General features: G+C 54.6%; 1 protein-coding gene across 6 annotated transcripts; it reads left to right on the forward strand.

The window, feature by feature from the left end:
* Nucleotides 1–65: 65 nt before the first annotated feature.
* Nucleotides 66–13,295, forward strand: ABCG4 (ATP binding cassette subfamily G member 4). Of its 6 annotated transcripts, none has more exons than XM_070272875.1 (16): nt 289–843; nt 1,467–1,716; nt 4,769–4,823; nt 5,510–5,627; nt 5,743–5,875; nt 6,010–6,060; nt 6,268–6,413; nt 7,522–7,645; nt 7,774–7,888; nt 8,083–8,225; nt 9,114–9,212; nt 9,438–9,606; nt 9,711–9,811; nt 10,935–11,093; nt 11,261–11,379; nt 11,532–13,295. In XM_070272875.1, exons 3-16 carry the CDS (start codon nt 4,769–4,771, stop codon nt 11,755–11,757), a joined length of 1,758 nt encoding a protein of 585 aa, XP_070128976.1. In that variant the 5' UTR covers nt 289–843; nt 1,467–1,716; the 3' UTR covers nt 11,758–13,295. The 6 variants fall into 6 exon arrangements, with proteins under 6 accessions (XP_001917470.2, XP_070128976.1, XP_023500739.1 ...); XM_070272876.1 differs by having other exon boundaries at nt 521–762; XM_001917435.6 differs by lacking the exon at nt 4,769–4,823 and having other exon boundaries at nt 66–843.
* Nucleotides 13,296–15,903: the final 2,608 nt, after the last annotated feature.

Below are 15,903 nucleotides of genomic sequence, written 5' to 3' on the forward strand. Positions count from 1 at the left end.
AAGCTCCCCCAAAGCAGTCACCCTCTGTCCCTTCTTAACTAGTCTCCTCCCCCTTAGAGACGGGCAGTGTGGGGAGCCTGCACGAGAGGGGGAGGAGGATGTCCCAGACTCTTGCTTTCAAAGCTTTTTTATCTAGTTTGGGGATTCCCTGGGGGAAGCCTGAACTCAAGGGCCAGAACGGAGGGAAACTGAAGGGGGGTGGGCGGTGCAGACAGGCTAACACCTTCACAATCCCTCAGAGTGGTGGAATCTGCACCCCAATCCCCTCCCCCTACACACACTCACGCCATTGTTTAGTCTGTAATCCAGGGACCTGTCCCCGCTGAGTGACTTCAGTTCTCCTTTCCTCACCACCTCCAAGTCGGCCCTTCGCCGCCAACCCCCCACTCCTTGGTCCACAGCTGCACCCGCTCCGACCCCCGCGTCGCCGGCGATGCTATCCTCTTTGCCACCCTTGTCCCCTGCGGGCTGCGGGGCGGCGCGAGCCCTTTAAGAACAGCGGGACCAGCGAGCAGTAGCTGGGAGGAGAGCGCAATCGCCCGGCGGGCTTGGGAGGACAGGGCTCTGAGGACCAGGCTCAGGGAACCGCGTGTGCGCAGCCGAGCCGAGTCGGGGCGCGCCCCAATCGCTTGTCCGCAACCTTGTCATCTCCTCTGAACTGAGGCCGGGGGCCCTCCCCTGCTGCCCGCTCCGCCCCGGTCCCGCCCCGGCCCGGGCAGCCGGGACCGGGAGCTGGGACGCGGGTGCTGCAGCCGGAGGCAGGTAAGGAGGGCCCGGAGTCTCCATCCCCGGCTCCTGGCAGCGCTGAGTCTCGGCCCCGCACCGGCCCGGGGGCGCGTCAAGGTGACCAGGCATGCGGGAGATGGGGCGGGGTGAACCCGCCATGGGGGGCTTAGTTGGCGGTGGGCGTTTTGAGTCCGGGCGGTGCACCTGTCTTTGGGGAGAGCCTAGGGCGCGCGGGCCCAGGGGCGCCGGCGGGAGGGGCTGGCCAGCGTATCGCGCCCAGGGACGGAGAGGGGGACGCAGCCGGAGGCCCAGAGCATCCTCTTCCTTCGCCCTCCCCTGGTCCAACCTGCGCTCACCCTGCTACCCTTCGCCGGCCGCCCCTTCCTTTCTCCCCGTCCCTCCGGATCATCCAGTCCCCAGGGGCTTCTGGCCTGCTGGAGTAAGGAGATTAGAGCCGCCACGGGGAGGAGGCTGCGGCTGAGGGCTTCGAGGGGCCGGCTGGGGCCAGGCTGGGGCTGGGGCTGCCTGGGACCGAGGAGAGGTCCGGACTGAGCGTCGCTGCGCCGGGATTGGGGGACGGGGGAGGGCAGATGCTCGGGCGGTGGGAAGTAGGGTGCTCCCAGCAGGCGATCTGCCCTGCGAAGGAGGCAGGGAGGAGGGGCAGGGCAGCATTAGAAAGCAGAGGAGCTTCGAGCCGGGGCTTGGGTCTGCCCCGAACTGAGCAGGCCATCTCCCTGCAGGCCGGCGGCGTGATGGCGGAGAAGGCGCTGGAGGCCGTGGGCTGTGGACTAGGACCCGGGGCTGTGGCCATGGCCGTGGCGCTGGAGGACGGGGCGGAGCCCCCGATGCTGACCGCTCACCTGAAGAAAGTGGAGAACCACATCACGGAAGCCCAGCGCTTCTCCCACCTCCCCAAGCGCTCAGCCGTGGACATTGAGTTCGTGGAGCTGTCCTATTCCGTGCGGGAGGGGCCCTGCTGGCGCAAACGGGGTAGGGAGCAGCCTGGTGGGGAGGTGGGCCCGAGGAGTTGCCTCTTCGGGAATATGAGGCCTGGGTGTCCCTCGTTCTGCAAGTCCTGCATCAGTGGGCCCTGTGGGGACACTAAAATCTCAGGCCCTCACTCATCGTGCACACAGTGAGGTGCCAGGGTCTGTGCTCCCCTGCTCCTGAGAGCACTGTGGGACACTAGGTTTGGTTAGTTATTGCAGCTTCCCTCTTCTAAGTTGACACTATGACCTCTGGTCCTTGAGTTTTTCTTTATTTTTAGGTAGAATTCCTGCGTTTGAGGACTGGTTTGAGAAAGTGGGGGGCTGTGTGGCAGGGGTTCTTCCTCAGTGGTTAGCAATATCCTCGAACCTATAGAACGCTGCTAATTTTAAAAGATGTTCTCATGCCTGTCATCCTACTTCATTCTTGCCCAATTCTTCCTAAGCAGGGAGGGTGAAAGTTTGGCAGGATAGATAACATCCCATGTTACTAATCAGGAAACTGAGGCCCAGGGAAGTTGAGTAACTTGACCAATGTCACAGAGCTAATATGTAGCAGAGCTGGGACCAGGAGCCAGGGATTTCCAGCTCTCCAGGCGTTTTTCTTTTTTCTCTCTTAACTTCCTGGTACAGCATTCCTGTCTTCTCCTGTCTTCCCCCATCAGGGCAGGTCTGGAGCTCTGGGTTCCTTTGAACCCTGACCATACCCTGCATCTCCTGCTGTGGGCAGCTTGAGCTGGGAACAGAGAAACTGGGTTTTTTTTTTCCCAGAGCTTGGGTGTGGGTCAGGGGTGGAGCTGGGACATTGTTCTCTGAGGTTCAAGACAGAAGTCTGGGGTGCTTCAGAGCAGGGCTGAGCATGAGCTGTCTCTGCACTCCCCACCCTCACTGCCATGAGTGACCAAAAGGTCACAGGGCCTGAGCCAATGGAAACTGAGGCATCTTGGCTCCCTGCCCGGCACCGTATCCTAAGCAGCCTCTGGGCCCTGAGACCAGCTCTGGGTGAAGTGAGGAGATAGCTGTTATTTCCTTAGCCCTCATTTCTTCACAGTTTTAAGGAGAAATGAAGATAAAAAGAAATGTGGCTAGATGGGCCAGCTCTTCGCTTCAACCCACCAGCCACAAATTGGCATCCACCGGGTCCTTCCCGCCTTTGACCTTGCCAGCCCCATTCTGCTCTGCTGTCCATTTTGCTGCCTCCTCCGTCCCTGGCCCCTTTCTCTGTCCTCTGTCCTCCTCTGGCTTCTCTTTTCACTTGAATCCCTCTCCCCTTCTCTGGAGGACAGAAAGCAAGTAGAGGTAGTCAGGGAGGATAAAGAGCCCTGGGTGTGGAGCGGAGTGAGGGAGATCTCTGCCCTTCCCAGGGATGGAGTTGTCACCAGTCTCTCCTAATTATATATGACCTTTCTTGTTTTTTCAAAACCCGTTCCTATTAAATATTATCAGTCTCACTTAATATTTACAATAACCCTACTATGTCCTTGAGAGGAGATATTACTAACCTTATTTTATAAACGAGGAAACAGAAGCCCTGAAGATTAAGTGACTTGACAAAATTGAAAGAGAGTCACTGACTGAGGCAGAACTAGAACTCTGGTGTGTGTCTCCATCCCGAAGCCGGGCAGGCCCCTTCCACGCCAAGCAGCTGTGGGACAGCAGGGGCCCTGGCTGTAGGCTGTGGCTGTAGCCCTCGCCCTAGGACATGGATTCCTAGCCACTTGTAAGCTATGTGGTTTTGGCAGACTGCTTACCCTCTCTCGGCCTCACTTTGCTCATCTGTAAACGGGGCTGATAAGAAGATCCGTGGCACAGGCTTGCTGTGAAGCTCAGCTGAGATGTTATCGGGGAAAATGCATTACAAAAGGCCAGTGTAAGATGATATTTGTATCAGGCGTCAGTGTTTGATCTCGTGCTTGGCTGTGATTAAGTGAGGGGAAGGTTCCTCATTACCGATTTCTTCCCCTGCAAAAGAAATCGGTCCTCTTGAGTGTCTCTGAAAGGCCTCTGCGGGAGCGTCCAGCCACACGTCTTTCTGACTGACAGTGATGATGGCTGAGGCAGAGGGCTGGAACCCATGACTTCCCCCCACCCAGTAAAGAACTTGCTGTGTGACTTTGGGTGAGTCACTTGGTCTCCCTGGGCCCTAGTTGCCGCATTCATGTTGCTGTAGCAGCAACTGAGGTCATGAGCTTTGTAAACTGTAGAGCACCGTCCAGGCCATTGTTGGGATCAGGACCCCACAGTGGGCAGCAGCTGATCCCCCTCCTGACCGGATGTGTCCAGAGGGACCAGTGGGTGCTGTGGAGAGAGAGCAGAAGATCATATTCCTTCACTGTATCTGCTAAGGAGGGAGAGTGGAGAGGGAACTGGGCTCTGTGGGGGTCGGAGGAGGGTAGTAGTGAGCAATGTACCTGGTGGGGATTGGTGTTGCTGCCTCACTGAGGCAGGTCTGCAAGCGTAGCAGGAAGACTGGCCTCGCTGGCTTCATCCTCCCTCTCCTGCCCCATCTCACCAGACGACTCCTGGAGTCACTGCCCTCTGCTCCCTGGATTGTGTTACGTATACGCTCTTATAGAGCAGAGCTTTTCCTCTCAAAGCCTGCAGAGCCTCTGCCTTCCCTGTCCATTTTGGAATGCTGCTCATCCTTCAAGTTATAGCTCAAATGCCACCTCTTCCATGAAGCCATTCCTGATTTTTCCCCTGCTCCTCCGCCCTCATCCATTCTGTTTTCTGCATTCTCATGGCACATTACTTGTATTTGTGTTATAATCCTTATTTTATCTTCAGATCATAGATGTTTTCCATTTTTTTTACCTAGACTGTGAGCTTCTTGCGTGCAGGAACTGTGTCTTCCTCATTTTTTTGTCCACTGTCTGGTACAGAGCTTGGAATGTGGTAGATATCATTAAGCATTTTTCAAATGAATTAATAATAAAATGTCACTTTTGAAAATGCACTCTATGTGCCAAGCATTGTGTCATATGCTTTACATATATTATCTCATTGAATCTTTACAACAACCCTATGAGATAGGTACTGTCGTCCTCATTTTACAGATGAGGGACCTGGAGCTCAGAGAGGTTAAGCAACTTGCCCGAGGTCACACAGCTGGTAAGTGTGGAGCCAGAATTTGAACCTAGATCCACCTGACTCCAAACTCGTGCTCTTAATGCCTATGCCACCTCCCAGTGAGTGAATGAAAGGTGAGATTTGACTGGGCCATGTTAGGGTCTGCAGAGACAAGCCTGATGGGCAGCGAGAGCACGAAAAAAAGGCTTTTTCAGAATGAAGCAAAAGCTCTGAGAACACACACTCAGGACAAACACTAATTGAGCATCTAGCACATGCCAGACAGTCTGCTGAGGTTACAAAGATGAGTAAGACACAGACCCTGCCCCCAAGGAGCTCACTGACTAAGAGGCTCGGGGAGGCGGATGGTTGACAGGCACATCAAGTAACAAACATGCTGGCGTATGACAAGTGCTATGGGAACACAGAGGACAGTCGGCCAGCTCAGGCTGATCACTGGGAAAGTCTTCCTGGAGGTGCGGAGAGAGCGACCACTGTGTTTATAGGTGAGGATCAGGGTCTTCTATAACCTTGACCCTCTCTCCATGCCCATCCATGAGATGTAGGGCTTTTCCCAGGGCCTTCAGAAGAGCGTTGTCGCCTCTGGTACTTTGACATTAGTAGTGATCATTTCTAGGGGGACCTTAGGAGCCACGGCTGCTCCTAAGAGTCTGGGGCGCCTCTGTTCACTGTGGCCTGATCGAAAGTTCCTCCCTCCTTCACTGCAGGTTATAAGACCCTCCTCAAGTGCCTATCGGGTAAATTCTGCCGCCGGGAGCTGATTGGCATCATGGGCCCCTCAGGGGCTGGCAAGTCCACATTCATGAACATCTTGGCAGGATACAGGTGAGGACGAGGCTGGGGTAGAATGGGGCAGGACGCGGGAAGAAGGACCCCATGGGGAGCATAGAGGGGGTTCTGAAGCGGCCTTGACCCCCATCCCCAACCCATATTCCTGCAGGGAGTCTGGAATGAAGGGGCAGATCCTGGTCAACGGGAGGCCACGGGAACTGAGGACCTTCCGCAAGATGTCCTGTTATATTATGCAGGATGACATGCTGCTGCCACACCTCACGGTGCTGGAAGCCATGATGGTGAGGGCTGGATGGCCATCTCCTCCTCCCAGCCCCCGCTTCTGTCTGCTGTCCTCATCTTTCTCATTGGCTAAGGGGTCAAGGCAGTGCCCCTCGCCCACGCATATCTGACCCACCTACTCTCTGGACCTCAGGTCTCTGCTAACCTGAAGCTGAGTGAGAAGCAAGAGGTGAAGAAGGAGCTGGTGAGTGGGGAAGGGGAAGGAGAGGGAGCAAGACAGCTTCCCTTTCTGGTGCTACTGAGTTCTGGGGCCCTGAGCTGGGGAGTGGGAGCGTGGCGGCCAAGGATGGGACAATGGACTTAAGGGAGATGTTTATTTAAATTGGAGTGGTGCCTGGGGGAAAGCAGAGACTCTGGAGCTGACCTGGGGTGGGTGGGGGGTCTGGGCCAGGTGACAGAGATCCTGACGGCACTGGGCCTGATGTCCTGCTCCCACACGAGGACAGCCCTGCTTTCCGGGGGGCAGAGGAAGCGCCTGGCCATCGCCCTGGAGCTGGTTAACAACCCGCCTGTCATGTTCTTTGATGAGCCCACCAGGTAGTTCTTCCCCTTGTCTCCCACCGGGATGCCCTATCCCCTCAGCCTGAGCCTGGGCTGGAGGCTGCAGCTGCTCCACTGCTGGAGGCCAGAGCCTGTGTCTGCAGCCTCCTGGGGCCAAGATAAGGGCTCATTCCTCATCTCCATCCCTACCAATCCTGCTACTGTAGCAGCCTCATCCTTCATCCAGGCAGAAAGCCCCGTGTCCTCCGTGATTGATGCCTCCCTCACCTTCTCCCCCACAGCGAATCAGTCACCAAGTCCTGCTGATTCCACCTCCTTTTTTGATCTCTGATTTGCCCCACCCTGATCCCTAGTGCCAGTGCTTAAGTTCAGGACATCATTAACCCTTGCCTGCATTTCTGCAACAGACTCCTATCTCCTTGTTTCCAGTCTCTCCTGGTCAATCCTTCCTCCAAAAGACAAATCTGGCAATACTCACTCCGCTGCTTAAAAACATGCAATGAGGCCCATTTGCCCTCAGAATAAAGTCAGAGGACTTACAAGGTCCTGGTCTGAACCTACTTCTCCAGGCTCACGTCTGGCTTCATGCTGTCTTGTATTTTATGCTCTAATAATATTGAATTGCTTATAATTCCTTAGTCGAACCATGTGTTCCATGCCTCTAAGCTTTACACATGCTGTGTCTTCTGCCTGGAATGCCCTTCACCACCACGCCTGCCGTTCCACCTTCACCTGGCTTAGCTCTTTCTTCTTCCAGACACTTAGGAAGCTTCTCTGACTACCCTCCAACACCCTTGTAGAGCAGAGCTGAATCCTCCCCCTCTTTTTCACCCCATGTTTCTACAGCATGTTCCACATTCTCTCAGATGATCTGTGTGCTTATCTCTCTCCCTCCAGACCAGAGTCTATGTCTCACTTATTCATCATTGTAATCCCAGTGCCTGGCATTCAACAGGTGCTCAATATATGCTTGTTAGACTGAACGGTGCTCTAGGCTTCTTAGTACCTCCAGATTCCTGAATCACACAGTGTGTACAGGATACAGGGGTGGCCAGAGTGAACCCCTTCTTGCCTGCTCCATCCACTTCATAGCAGCTGTTCCACCTACCTCACCCCACCTCCATGGTGGCCTCTCTCTGGACAGTGGTCTGGACAGTGCCTCCTGTTTCCAAGTGGTGTCCCTCATGAAGTCCCTGGCCCAGGGGGGCCGTACCATCATCTGCACCATCCACCAGCCCAGTGCCAAGCTCTTCGAGATGTTTGACAAGGTAAGTGCCTCTGGGCCTCCAAGATCACTGGCCTGTGATGGGGACAGGGAAGGAGGTCAGTAGAGGTGCTGGTGGGGCCTGCCTGGTTCACTGGTCATGCTTTCCTCCCCCTTCTCTTTCCACCTCAGCTCTATATCCTGAGCCAGGGCCAATGTATCTTCAAGGGTGTGGTCACCAACCTGATCCCCTATCTGAAGGGGCTTGGCTTGCACTGCCCCACCTACCACAACCCGGCTGATTTCAGTGAGTGGGGGGCCTGTTGGGAGAGGCTGGGATATGGTGGTGGGCCAAACGTGGGGGCTTGGGTCATGCACTCCGGCCTCCTGGGGGCAGAAATATCACTGTCACCTGCCTTCCCCACACACTCAAGAAGGGGCTGGCTTGCCTTGGAAACGAAGGATAGACCTTAGCTGAGCCCTCCCCTCTGTGTCTCCCAGTCATTGAGGTGGCCTCTGGAGAATATGGAGACCTGAACCCCATGCTGTTCAGGGCTGTGCAGAATGGGCTCTGTGCCATGGCTGAGAAGAAGAGCAGCCCTGAGAAGAATGAGGTCCTCACCCCCTGCCCCCCTTGCCCTCCGGTGAGTAGGGGTGGAGAGGGCAGAGAGTGCAAAGTGAGGGAGGGGAGACAGGACCATGGACAATGGCCCTGCCAAAGAGACTGTCCCCTAGAGGCATCACAACCATTGGGTACTAGGAAGAACCCAGGACTTGGACTAGACCTTCTAGTAACAGCTGTGTGGCCTTGGGCATGTTATGTAACCTCTTTGAGCTTCGGCTTCCTTGTTCATTTATTGGTTCAGGAAATTCTTACTGAGCATCTGTAGTGTATTGTCCTCAGTGCCGGCACACTGCCATGGGGTAAGCAAGACCAATGCTCTTGAGGCCATCGTGGCTTACTGTCATCTCTACCCTGGAGGTGATGATACTTACCTCACAGGGTTATTGGGAGGACTAATTAGATCATAATGTAAGGCTCTACATACTGTAGCTGGTGCAGCTGGTGCTTGCTCAGTGCCAGGTCTCCTCCTTAAAGGAGATACTATAACCCTCAAAAACTGGAAGAGTTAGTTATTGTTGTTGTTGTCATCATTATTATCACTGTTAAATAATATCGTTGTGAAACTGGTGGCATAAAGGTGTTCCACCCTTAGGATAAATGTTTTTCTATGGCTTAGAGAGAAGAAAGGTGACTGATCTACTAGCAGCCCTCACAGTTGTCCTTGACTCCCTTTCTACCTCCTCCCTCCAAAGTTTTTACCCCTCCTTATGTCTCTCTCTGAATCTTGCTCTGATTCACGCCCCTAAGCCCAGCTTCTAGGTACACAACTGAGTGGTGGGGAATTCTCCTTCAGGAGACCTGGAGGACCCCTGCCCTGGGGAAGGCCTCAGAGGTTTTCCCATTCACTGAGCTGGGTGCACAGTGGGTGGGTGGGGTAGGCTCACCTGATCCAATTTCCACTCCCTAGGAAGTGGATCCCATCGAAAGCCACACCTTTGCCACCAGCACCCTCACACAGTTCTGCATCCTCTTCAAGAGGACCTTCTTGTCCATCCTCAGGGACACGGTGAGGCATCATTTGGGGGAGAGGAGGCTGGCATAGGCCTGGCTTTTGGGGACATAGGATCCCAGCAGCTGGGATGGGAATGGGGTCCCTCCCCCAGTAGCCACACCAATGCACCTGTGGGTTTATGAGCCTATGAGGGCAGCTCCGAGCTCCTACCCCAGTGTGGCCTGCCCATCCCTAGCCTGTGACCCCCTCCCTTCTCCTCGTGATGACCCCCTCGCACAGGTCCTGACCCACCTACGGTTCATGTCCCATGTGTTGATCGGCGTGCTCATTGGTCTCCTCTACCTGCACATCGGCAACGATGCCAGCAAGGTCTTCAACAACACCGGCTGCCTCTTCTTCTCCATGTTGTTCCTCATGTTCGCTGCCCTTATGCCAACCGTGCTCACCTGTGAGCTTCGCTGCCCTCAGCGTGGGGTGTGGGGCATGGGTTCTGGGGCCTGGGGTAGGGGCCAGGGTGTCAACCAGCTGTGCCAAATTTGCCTGTGTCCTCAGTCTCCTTAGAGATGGCAGTCTTCATGAGGGAGCATCTCAATTACTGGTACAGTCTCAAAGCATATTACCTGGCCAAGACCATGGCTGATGTGCCCTTTCAGGTGAGCCTCCTCCTCCCGCCTGCCCACTGCCTCCCTCCTGTCTTCTCCTTCCATCCTTGCTTGCTTGCCTCCCTCAACCTGGTCCCCTGCCATCCTTCCCATTACTTCCACTCACTTAGCAAAGAGGTAGTGAGTACCTGCCATGCACCAGGCTCTGAGCCAGGTACTAGGAATACAGCAAGGAGAAAGGCAGATATCATCTTGACTTTGTGGAACTTATGTTCTAGCAAACTGGTTTGATGTCTAGGAACTGACAAACCAAACAGAAATGATGAAAATAATAACCCTACAAATGACTCTATAAATCTTATTCGAGGCAATAGAGAATGGTGTGGTTCTGGAGCCTTACCGTGCCTGTTAGCTGCAAGATGTTGGACAAGTCACTTAATCTCTCTTTGCTTCAGTGTCCCCATCTATAAAGTGGAATGACGATAGTATCTACCTTGAGGTTGTTTGGGAGAATTAAACGAGTTAGTACGTGTAAAGTACTTGGCACATAGATAAATGTTATCTGTTTTTTGTTGTTGTTGCCCCCACCTCCCTGTTCCAAGCACCAGGGCCACCAATAATCCACAGGGCACCTTTGTGCCAATTAGAAAAAGGTGCCCCTTCCTCAGGGTGGATGTGGCACTGTACCAGGGGGCATGGCTTAGTGAGAAGAGTACAGCCGGGCCTTGGCCTCTGGTTGCCTCTTGGTTGGGCACCCTTGTGCGGGGAACAACTTGCACGACCGCACACAGTGGGCTCAGTCCCTGCCCTCCAGAAGTTGATAGCTCATAGGGTGACAAAATGCTCTCATATGTAGAAGGAGTTAATTGACAGTATAAGGAATAAGCTGGTCCAGATGGGAAGGATTTAGGAGCTCAGAGGACAGAGAAGTCACCCTGCCTGAACCAGCCAGAGTGGGCCTAATGGAAGAGGTGAGACTGGAAGATGAATGAGGTTCACAGAGCTAGGGAGGAAGAGGACATGTGTCAGCCTGAGGAGACAGCATGGAGGCGGGACCAGGCATGGACACTCTAGGAGTAGCCATTCTAGAGGTCCTGCCTGGGCAGAGTGGAGGGTCTTGGCCACCGTGCCCCTGGCTCGCAGTCTGCTGCCCAGCCCTGTGCCCCCTCCCCAGGTGGTGTGCCCAGTGGTGTACTGCAGCATCGTGTACTGGATGACAAGCCAGCCAGCGGAGACCAGCCGCTTCCTGCTCTTCTCAGCCCTGGCTACTGCCACAGCCTTGGTGGCCCAGTCTTTGGGGCTGCTGATCGGAGCTGCCTCCAACTCCCTCCAGGTGGGAGGGCTGGCTGGTGGGGACCCCTGAGAGGGGACAGGGTCTGGTGGGAAGAAGCGGGGGCTGGCATAAAGAGTGGGATGGGCCTGTGGAAAACCTTCGGCTCCCCAGTCCTATGTCTGTCAGGTCACCCTTGTGACAGCTCGGTCCCCTTCCCTCCCCTCCAGGTGGCCACCTTTGTGGGCCCGGTTACCGCCATCCCTGTCCTCCTGTTCTCTGGTTTCTTTGTCAGCTTCAAGACCATCCCCACTTACCTACAGTGGAGCTCCTACGTCTCCTACGTCAGGTCAGTGCCCTTTCCCTCACGATCCGCTCCTGTTCCTCCCTGCAGGAGGCCATGCCCCCAGGGATGAGAGAGTTGCAGCTGGGCTCTGGCATTTGCCCAGGGAGCAGTGAGCCTATGCTCTGTATCCTGCCCTGATGCCCCTGCTTGCCTAGGTATGGCTTTGAGGGTGCCATCCTGACCATCTATGGCATGGAGCGAGGAGACCTCACCTGCTTGGAGGAACACTGCCCATTCCAGAAGCCACAGAGTATCCTGCGAGCACTGGATGTGGAGGATGCCAAGCTCTACATGGACTTCTTGGTCTTGGGCATCTTCTTCCTGGCCCTGCGGCTGCTGGCATACCTTGTACTCCGTTACCGGGTCAAGTCGGAGAGATAGAGCCTTGCCCGGGCCTGCACCCCATCCCCTGCAGCAGGAAGCCCCTAGGCCCAGCCCTTTGGGACTGTTTTAACCTTGTAGACTCGGGCACTGGTTGCTGGTGCAGCCACCCTCCCCTCTCTTGGCTCCTTCACAGGCTGGCTGTGAACTTCAGACTGCGCTCCCAGCCTTGGCCCTGGGATCAGGGGCTCCAGCCCTCCCTGCCATGCCCAGGGGTCTTCCCAAGTCGATGCAGTTTGTAGCTTCCTCCCCACTCTCTCCAACATCTGCATGCAAAGACCACTAGGAGGCTGCCACCCTCCTTCCTGCCCTCAGCACCCTCCTCTGTTGTCTGCCTGGGAGCCCCAGGCTCTCCAGACCCCCACTTACAACTGACCAAAGTGGCCCCTCTTGGGGTCCCCACTACACAAGTGTTTGTAAACTGGGCTGTTCTAAGGTTGGGGTTCCAGGGCTGGGCCCTGGTGAGGTCCCCTGGAAATCCCATTTGGACGTTGGAATAGAGCAGGGAAGGACTCTGGAAGTCTCTTCCTCCTCCTCACCTTCTCCCCACCTCAGGCCCTTGTTGGTTTAGACAATCTGCTGGGACAGAAGCTGGGTTTTCTGTCTGGGTCATCCCTCCCAGTCCTGGGGATGGGAGAGGCCTAGGGCCATGGGATGCCCCGTCCCCCATCCCATCACCTTTGGTGGGGGCAGGGCCTGGTGGCACCTCTGCAATAATGTCTGTGTTTCTCTCCCACCTGCCACTGGAACTGGAGAAGGCACTTTATTCTGGGGGGTGAGTGGGAGAAGACTCAAGTCTCCTTTCTCTGCTCCTGCCGCACGGTCCTGGAATGCTCCGTCCCCTTTCCCGAGTTACAGGCACATAGATGCGAACAGGCGATCTCAGCCCTACACATACTCACTGTCCCCTATGCCTCAGAGGAAGAGTGATGGTGGCATGGTGGTGGGTGCTGTTGGGAGGGCAGTGCCAACCTCCTCCTGGGGATCCCACTTTGACTCTAAGGATGAGGCTGGTGCTGCCCAGTGTCTCCAGGATCTGCAGGTGTCTATCCCCTAGTCTTTCCTCCCTCCCAAGCCACGGGTGGCACAGGGCACTAGATCCCTGGAGTTCAGGACCCAACACAAGCACAAGCACGGGCATAAATTGGCCTTGGCCACTGCCACCCAATGGCCCTTCTTTTGTGCGTCCAGCTGGCATTCTCACTCCCCACCCCTCCCCTAGCTGCTTGTTGCTCATTCAAACTCCTGTCCATGTATCTCCTCCCTCTTCCCATCAGCCAAGGTGGCCCCTGGGCATCAGAGCAGCATGCCCTGGGCACCAGGGTGACAGACAAACCTAGAGCATGTCTGGCTTTCCTGGTGGGTCCAGGCTCATTCTATTTCTGAGTTCCCTTCCCTTGGGGCTCTTTCCCCCTTGTTCCTGTGCACATATCTCCCTACCTTCCCTCACCCTACCTTGGACTCCCCCATCACACAGAGATGACAGTTGTATTTGTGGGATTTCACCCATTATTAATAAAACCTATATTTATACAGTAGGCAGCGTGTAAATGTATGTGGGTCTGGCGCTGGGTACCATGGGCTGTGAGGTGGTCTTCAAAGCACTTGGCAAGAAGCCTGTGAGCTTTAGGGAGCCTGTGGCAGGGGGTAGTAAGTCCTAGGTATATGTCAAGCCAGTGAATATATATCTTATGAAATAGTATCACGCTTTACATCTTACAAATATTTCATATTCTCAAGGGACTCTTATGCCAACCCTGCATTATCCCTCATGACAACCCATTTTGCAGATGAGAGAACTGAGACTTGGGTTAAATAACTTGCCCAAGGACCTTTAGCTAATGGAGATGAAACCAGGCCTGGGAACCAGGTCTTCTGCCTCCAGACTCCTCATTCTTAGTGTTGGCCAGTGATGTTCATGGCGAATATGCAAGCTGCATGTGGGTGCCCTGTGTCTGTTGCAAGCGTGTGTTCTTGCCTGAGTGGTGCATGACTCTCTCTTCAGAACTCACTGAGCCATGGCTGTGCCTATGTGTGTGTGTGTTGGGAGCAGGGGGTGGGTTCTGGTCATGAAGGGCTGTGAGAAGCAGGAAAGAGCCTGGAGCTAAAGCCCTAGGATGAGAGTGGCAGGGACCTCACTGGGCTCACCACTGCTTTCCCCTTTTCTTCCTCTCTTCTATCCCACTGGGCCACACTTACCAGGGCCCAGCTATCAGCCACCAGAACTGCAGATGGGTCTGGTGGCCTGAGGTTTGCAGTAGACAGTTGTCCAGAGGCCTTGGGGGCTGGTGGCAAGATGACCCAAGAAGCAGCACATTGTGTCACCCTCTTCCCTCCTGATGCTGAAGCTGGTGGACTGAAGGAAGGGACTGGCGTCCACCCTGCCAGCTATCTGGAACATCCTAGTTGTGCCACATGCAGAGCTAAGCACCCCAGGATAGATTAGGGTTGGGTGCTCGCCTGGAGATGGACTAACTTCGCTCCTTGTGGAGGTGGGAGATGGGAGCAGAAGTAGGAAGAAGTCCGAGTCCTTGCTTCTGGAATTCTAGTTAGCTTCAGGGGGCATTCTGGGTGCTACCTTCCTTCTCCCCAGAGTGAGGCCAGTAGATGGCTCCTTAAAGTCAGAGGGCACAAAATCCCACCATTAGATAGTCTTTCTTAAGATTCCTCTTCTTTACTTTTTCTCCTTTAAAATGCAGATACTCCTGAGAGAGCAAAACATTTATAAATTCACACATTTGTCAGTTCCCTTGGGAGCTAAAGGAGATGAACAGCCATTCCAGAGCCAGCAAGGGCCGTTCAGGCACAGAGCACATTTGTAGAGTGGCTCGTGTATTTGTGAAGACAGCTCTTTTGACTCTTACAGCCATCCCAAGAGGCTGCTAGGATGAGTATTATCATTTCCTCCTTTTACAGAGACGGAAACTAAGGTTTGGAGAAGCGACTTGAGCAAGCTCTCAAGATACTGTGTTCTTGCCACTGGGAGCAGTCAGCCCCATTAACCTGTGGAGGTGGGGCATAAATGCACTCTGCCCATCCAAACATGTCTTCAAATGGGCCCACTCTCCCAGAAGGCAGACATTCCTGGACTCAGAGATCATCTTCAACACAACCACCTCCTGTGTCAGGGTCTGTGCAAGGTGCTGGAGGGCAGAGACGACCAAGGCAGTTCTCTGTGCTATAGCTCGACAGCACCTGGTGCCCCAACCAGAGGCCTGCAGCATGACTCACTGTCCTTCTGTCTACAAGAGGCCAGTTAAATTATATGTTATTAATAACACCTACGATGGCTGTCATACCTGCTGGAAGGGTGGGGCAGGGAAACAACTTGCTCTGAGCTGTTTCCAGTAACTACAGCCGGGGGCCTGTCTGCCTCACATGGCGAGGTGTGCGGAGTGAAGCTAGAGGCGTCTGCCAGGCCTGAAATGTCACCCCTGAGACCACATTCGTAGAGTTCCCTATCTCCCCTCTCCTCTTCCCAGTCTACTCCCCTTTCAGTACTTCTCTCAAAATGAAAATGTGCCATTTCCCTGCTGCCTGGAATGCCCTTCCTTTCCCTGACTTATTTTTCAAGATCCAGTTCAAACGTCACCTCCTCTGCCAGAGGCATTAGTGACTTCCCCTCCCAGTCTTTCCTAAGGTTTCCTTCTGCCTCTGAAGTCCCATCATTTGGGCTCCCTGGAGGGGAGCTGCGATGGTCTGGTCCCCGCATGCCTTGTGCTCAGGTACCCAGACACTCAGATAATAGACCAATACCATGTGTTCAGTGAATGAACAACTGTCTACATGTATAAATGAAATATTAACACTGTCTTCAGGGGCCAGCCCGGTGGCGCAGCAGTTAAGTTCGCACCTTCCCCTTTGGCAGCCCGCGGTCCAGATCCCGGGTGCAGACTTACGCACTGCTTTTCAAGCCATGCTGTGGCAGGCGTCCCACACATAAAGCAGAGGAAGATAGGCATGGATGTTAGCTCAGAGCCAGTCTTCCTCAGCAAAAAAGAGGAGGATTGGCAGGGTGGCAGATGTTAGCTCAGGGCTAATTTTCCTAAAAAAACCCAAAACTGTCTTCAGTCTAGACGGAGGGCAGAGATCACCAAGCCCGCTTTCCAGCCCTGTCTTGAGGCCCGTCTCTATGAGTTCCTTATT

This window comes from Equus caballus, chromosome 7, assembly GCF_041296265.1.
Source record: "Equus caballus isolate H_3958 breed thoroughbred chromosome 7, TB-T2T, whole genome shotgun sequence".
Taxonomy (NCBI): Eukaryota; Metazoa; Chordata; class Mammalia; order Perissodactyla; family Equidae; genus Equus; species Equus caballus.

Excerpts from the sequence above, each read along its gene's own strand:
- ABCG4 (XM_001917435.6), top strand. The coding sequence starts at position 1,479 with ATGGCGGAGAAGGCGCTGGAGGCCGTGGGCTGTGGACTAGGACCCGGG. Across the intron at positions 6,061-6,267 it reads AAGAGGTGAAGAAGGAGCTG|GTGACAGAGATCCTGACGGC; the intron begins GTGAGTGGGGAA and ends GGTCTGGGCCAG. Across the intron at positions 11,380-11,531 it reads TCCTACGTCTCCTACGTCAG|GTATGGCTTTGAGGGTGCCA; the intron begins GTCAGTGCCCTT and ends CTGCTTGCCTAG.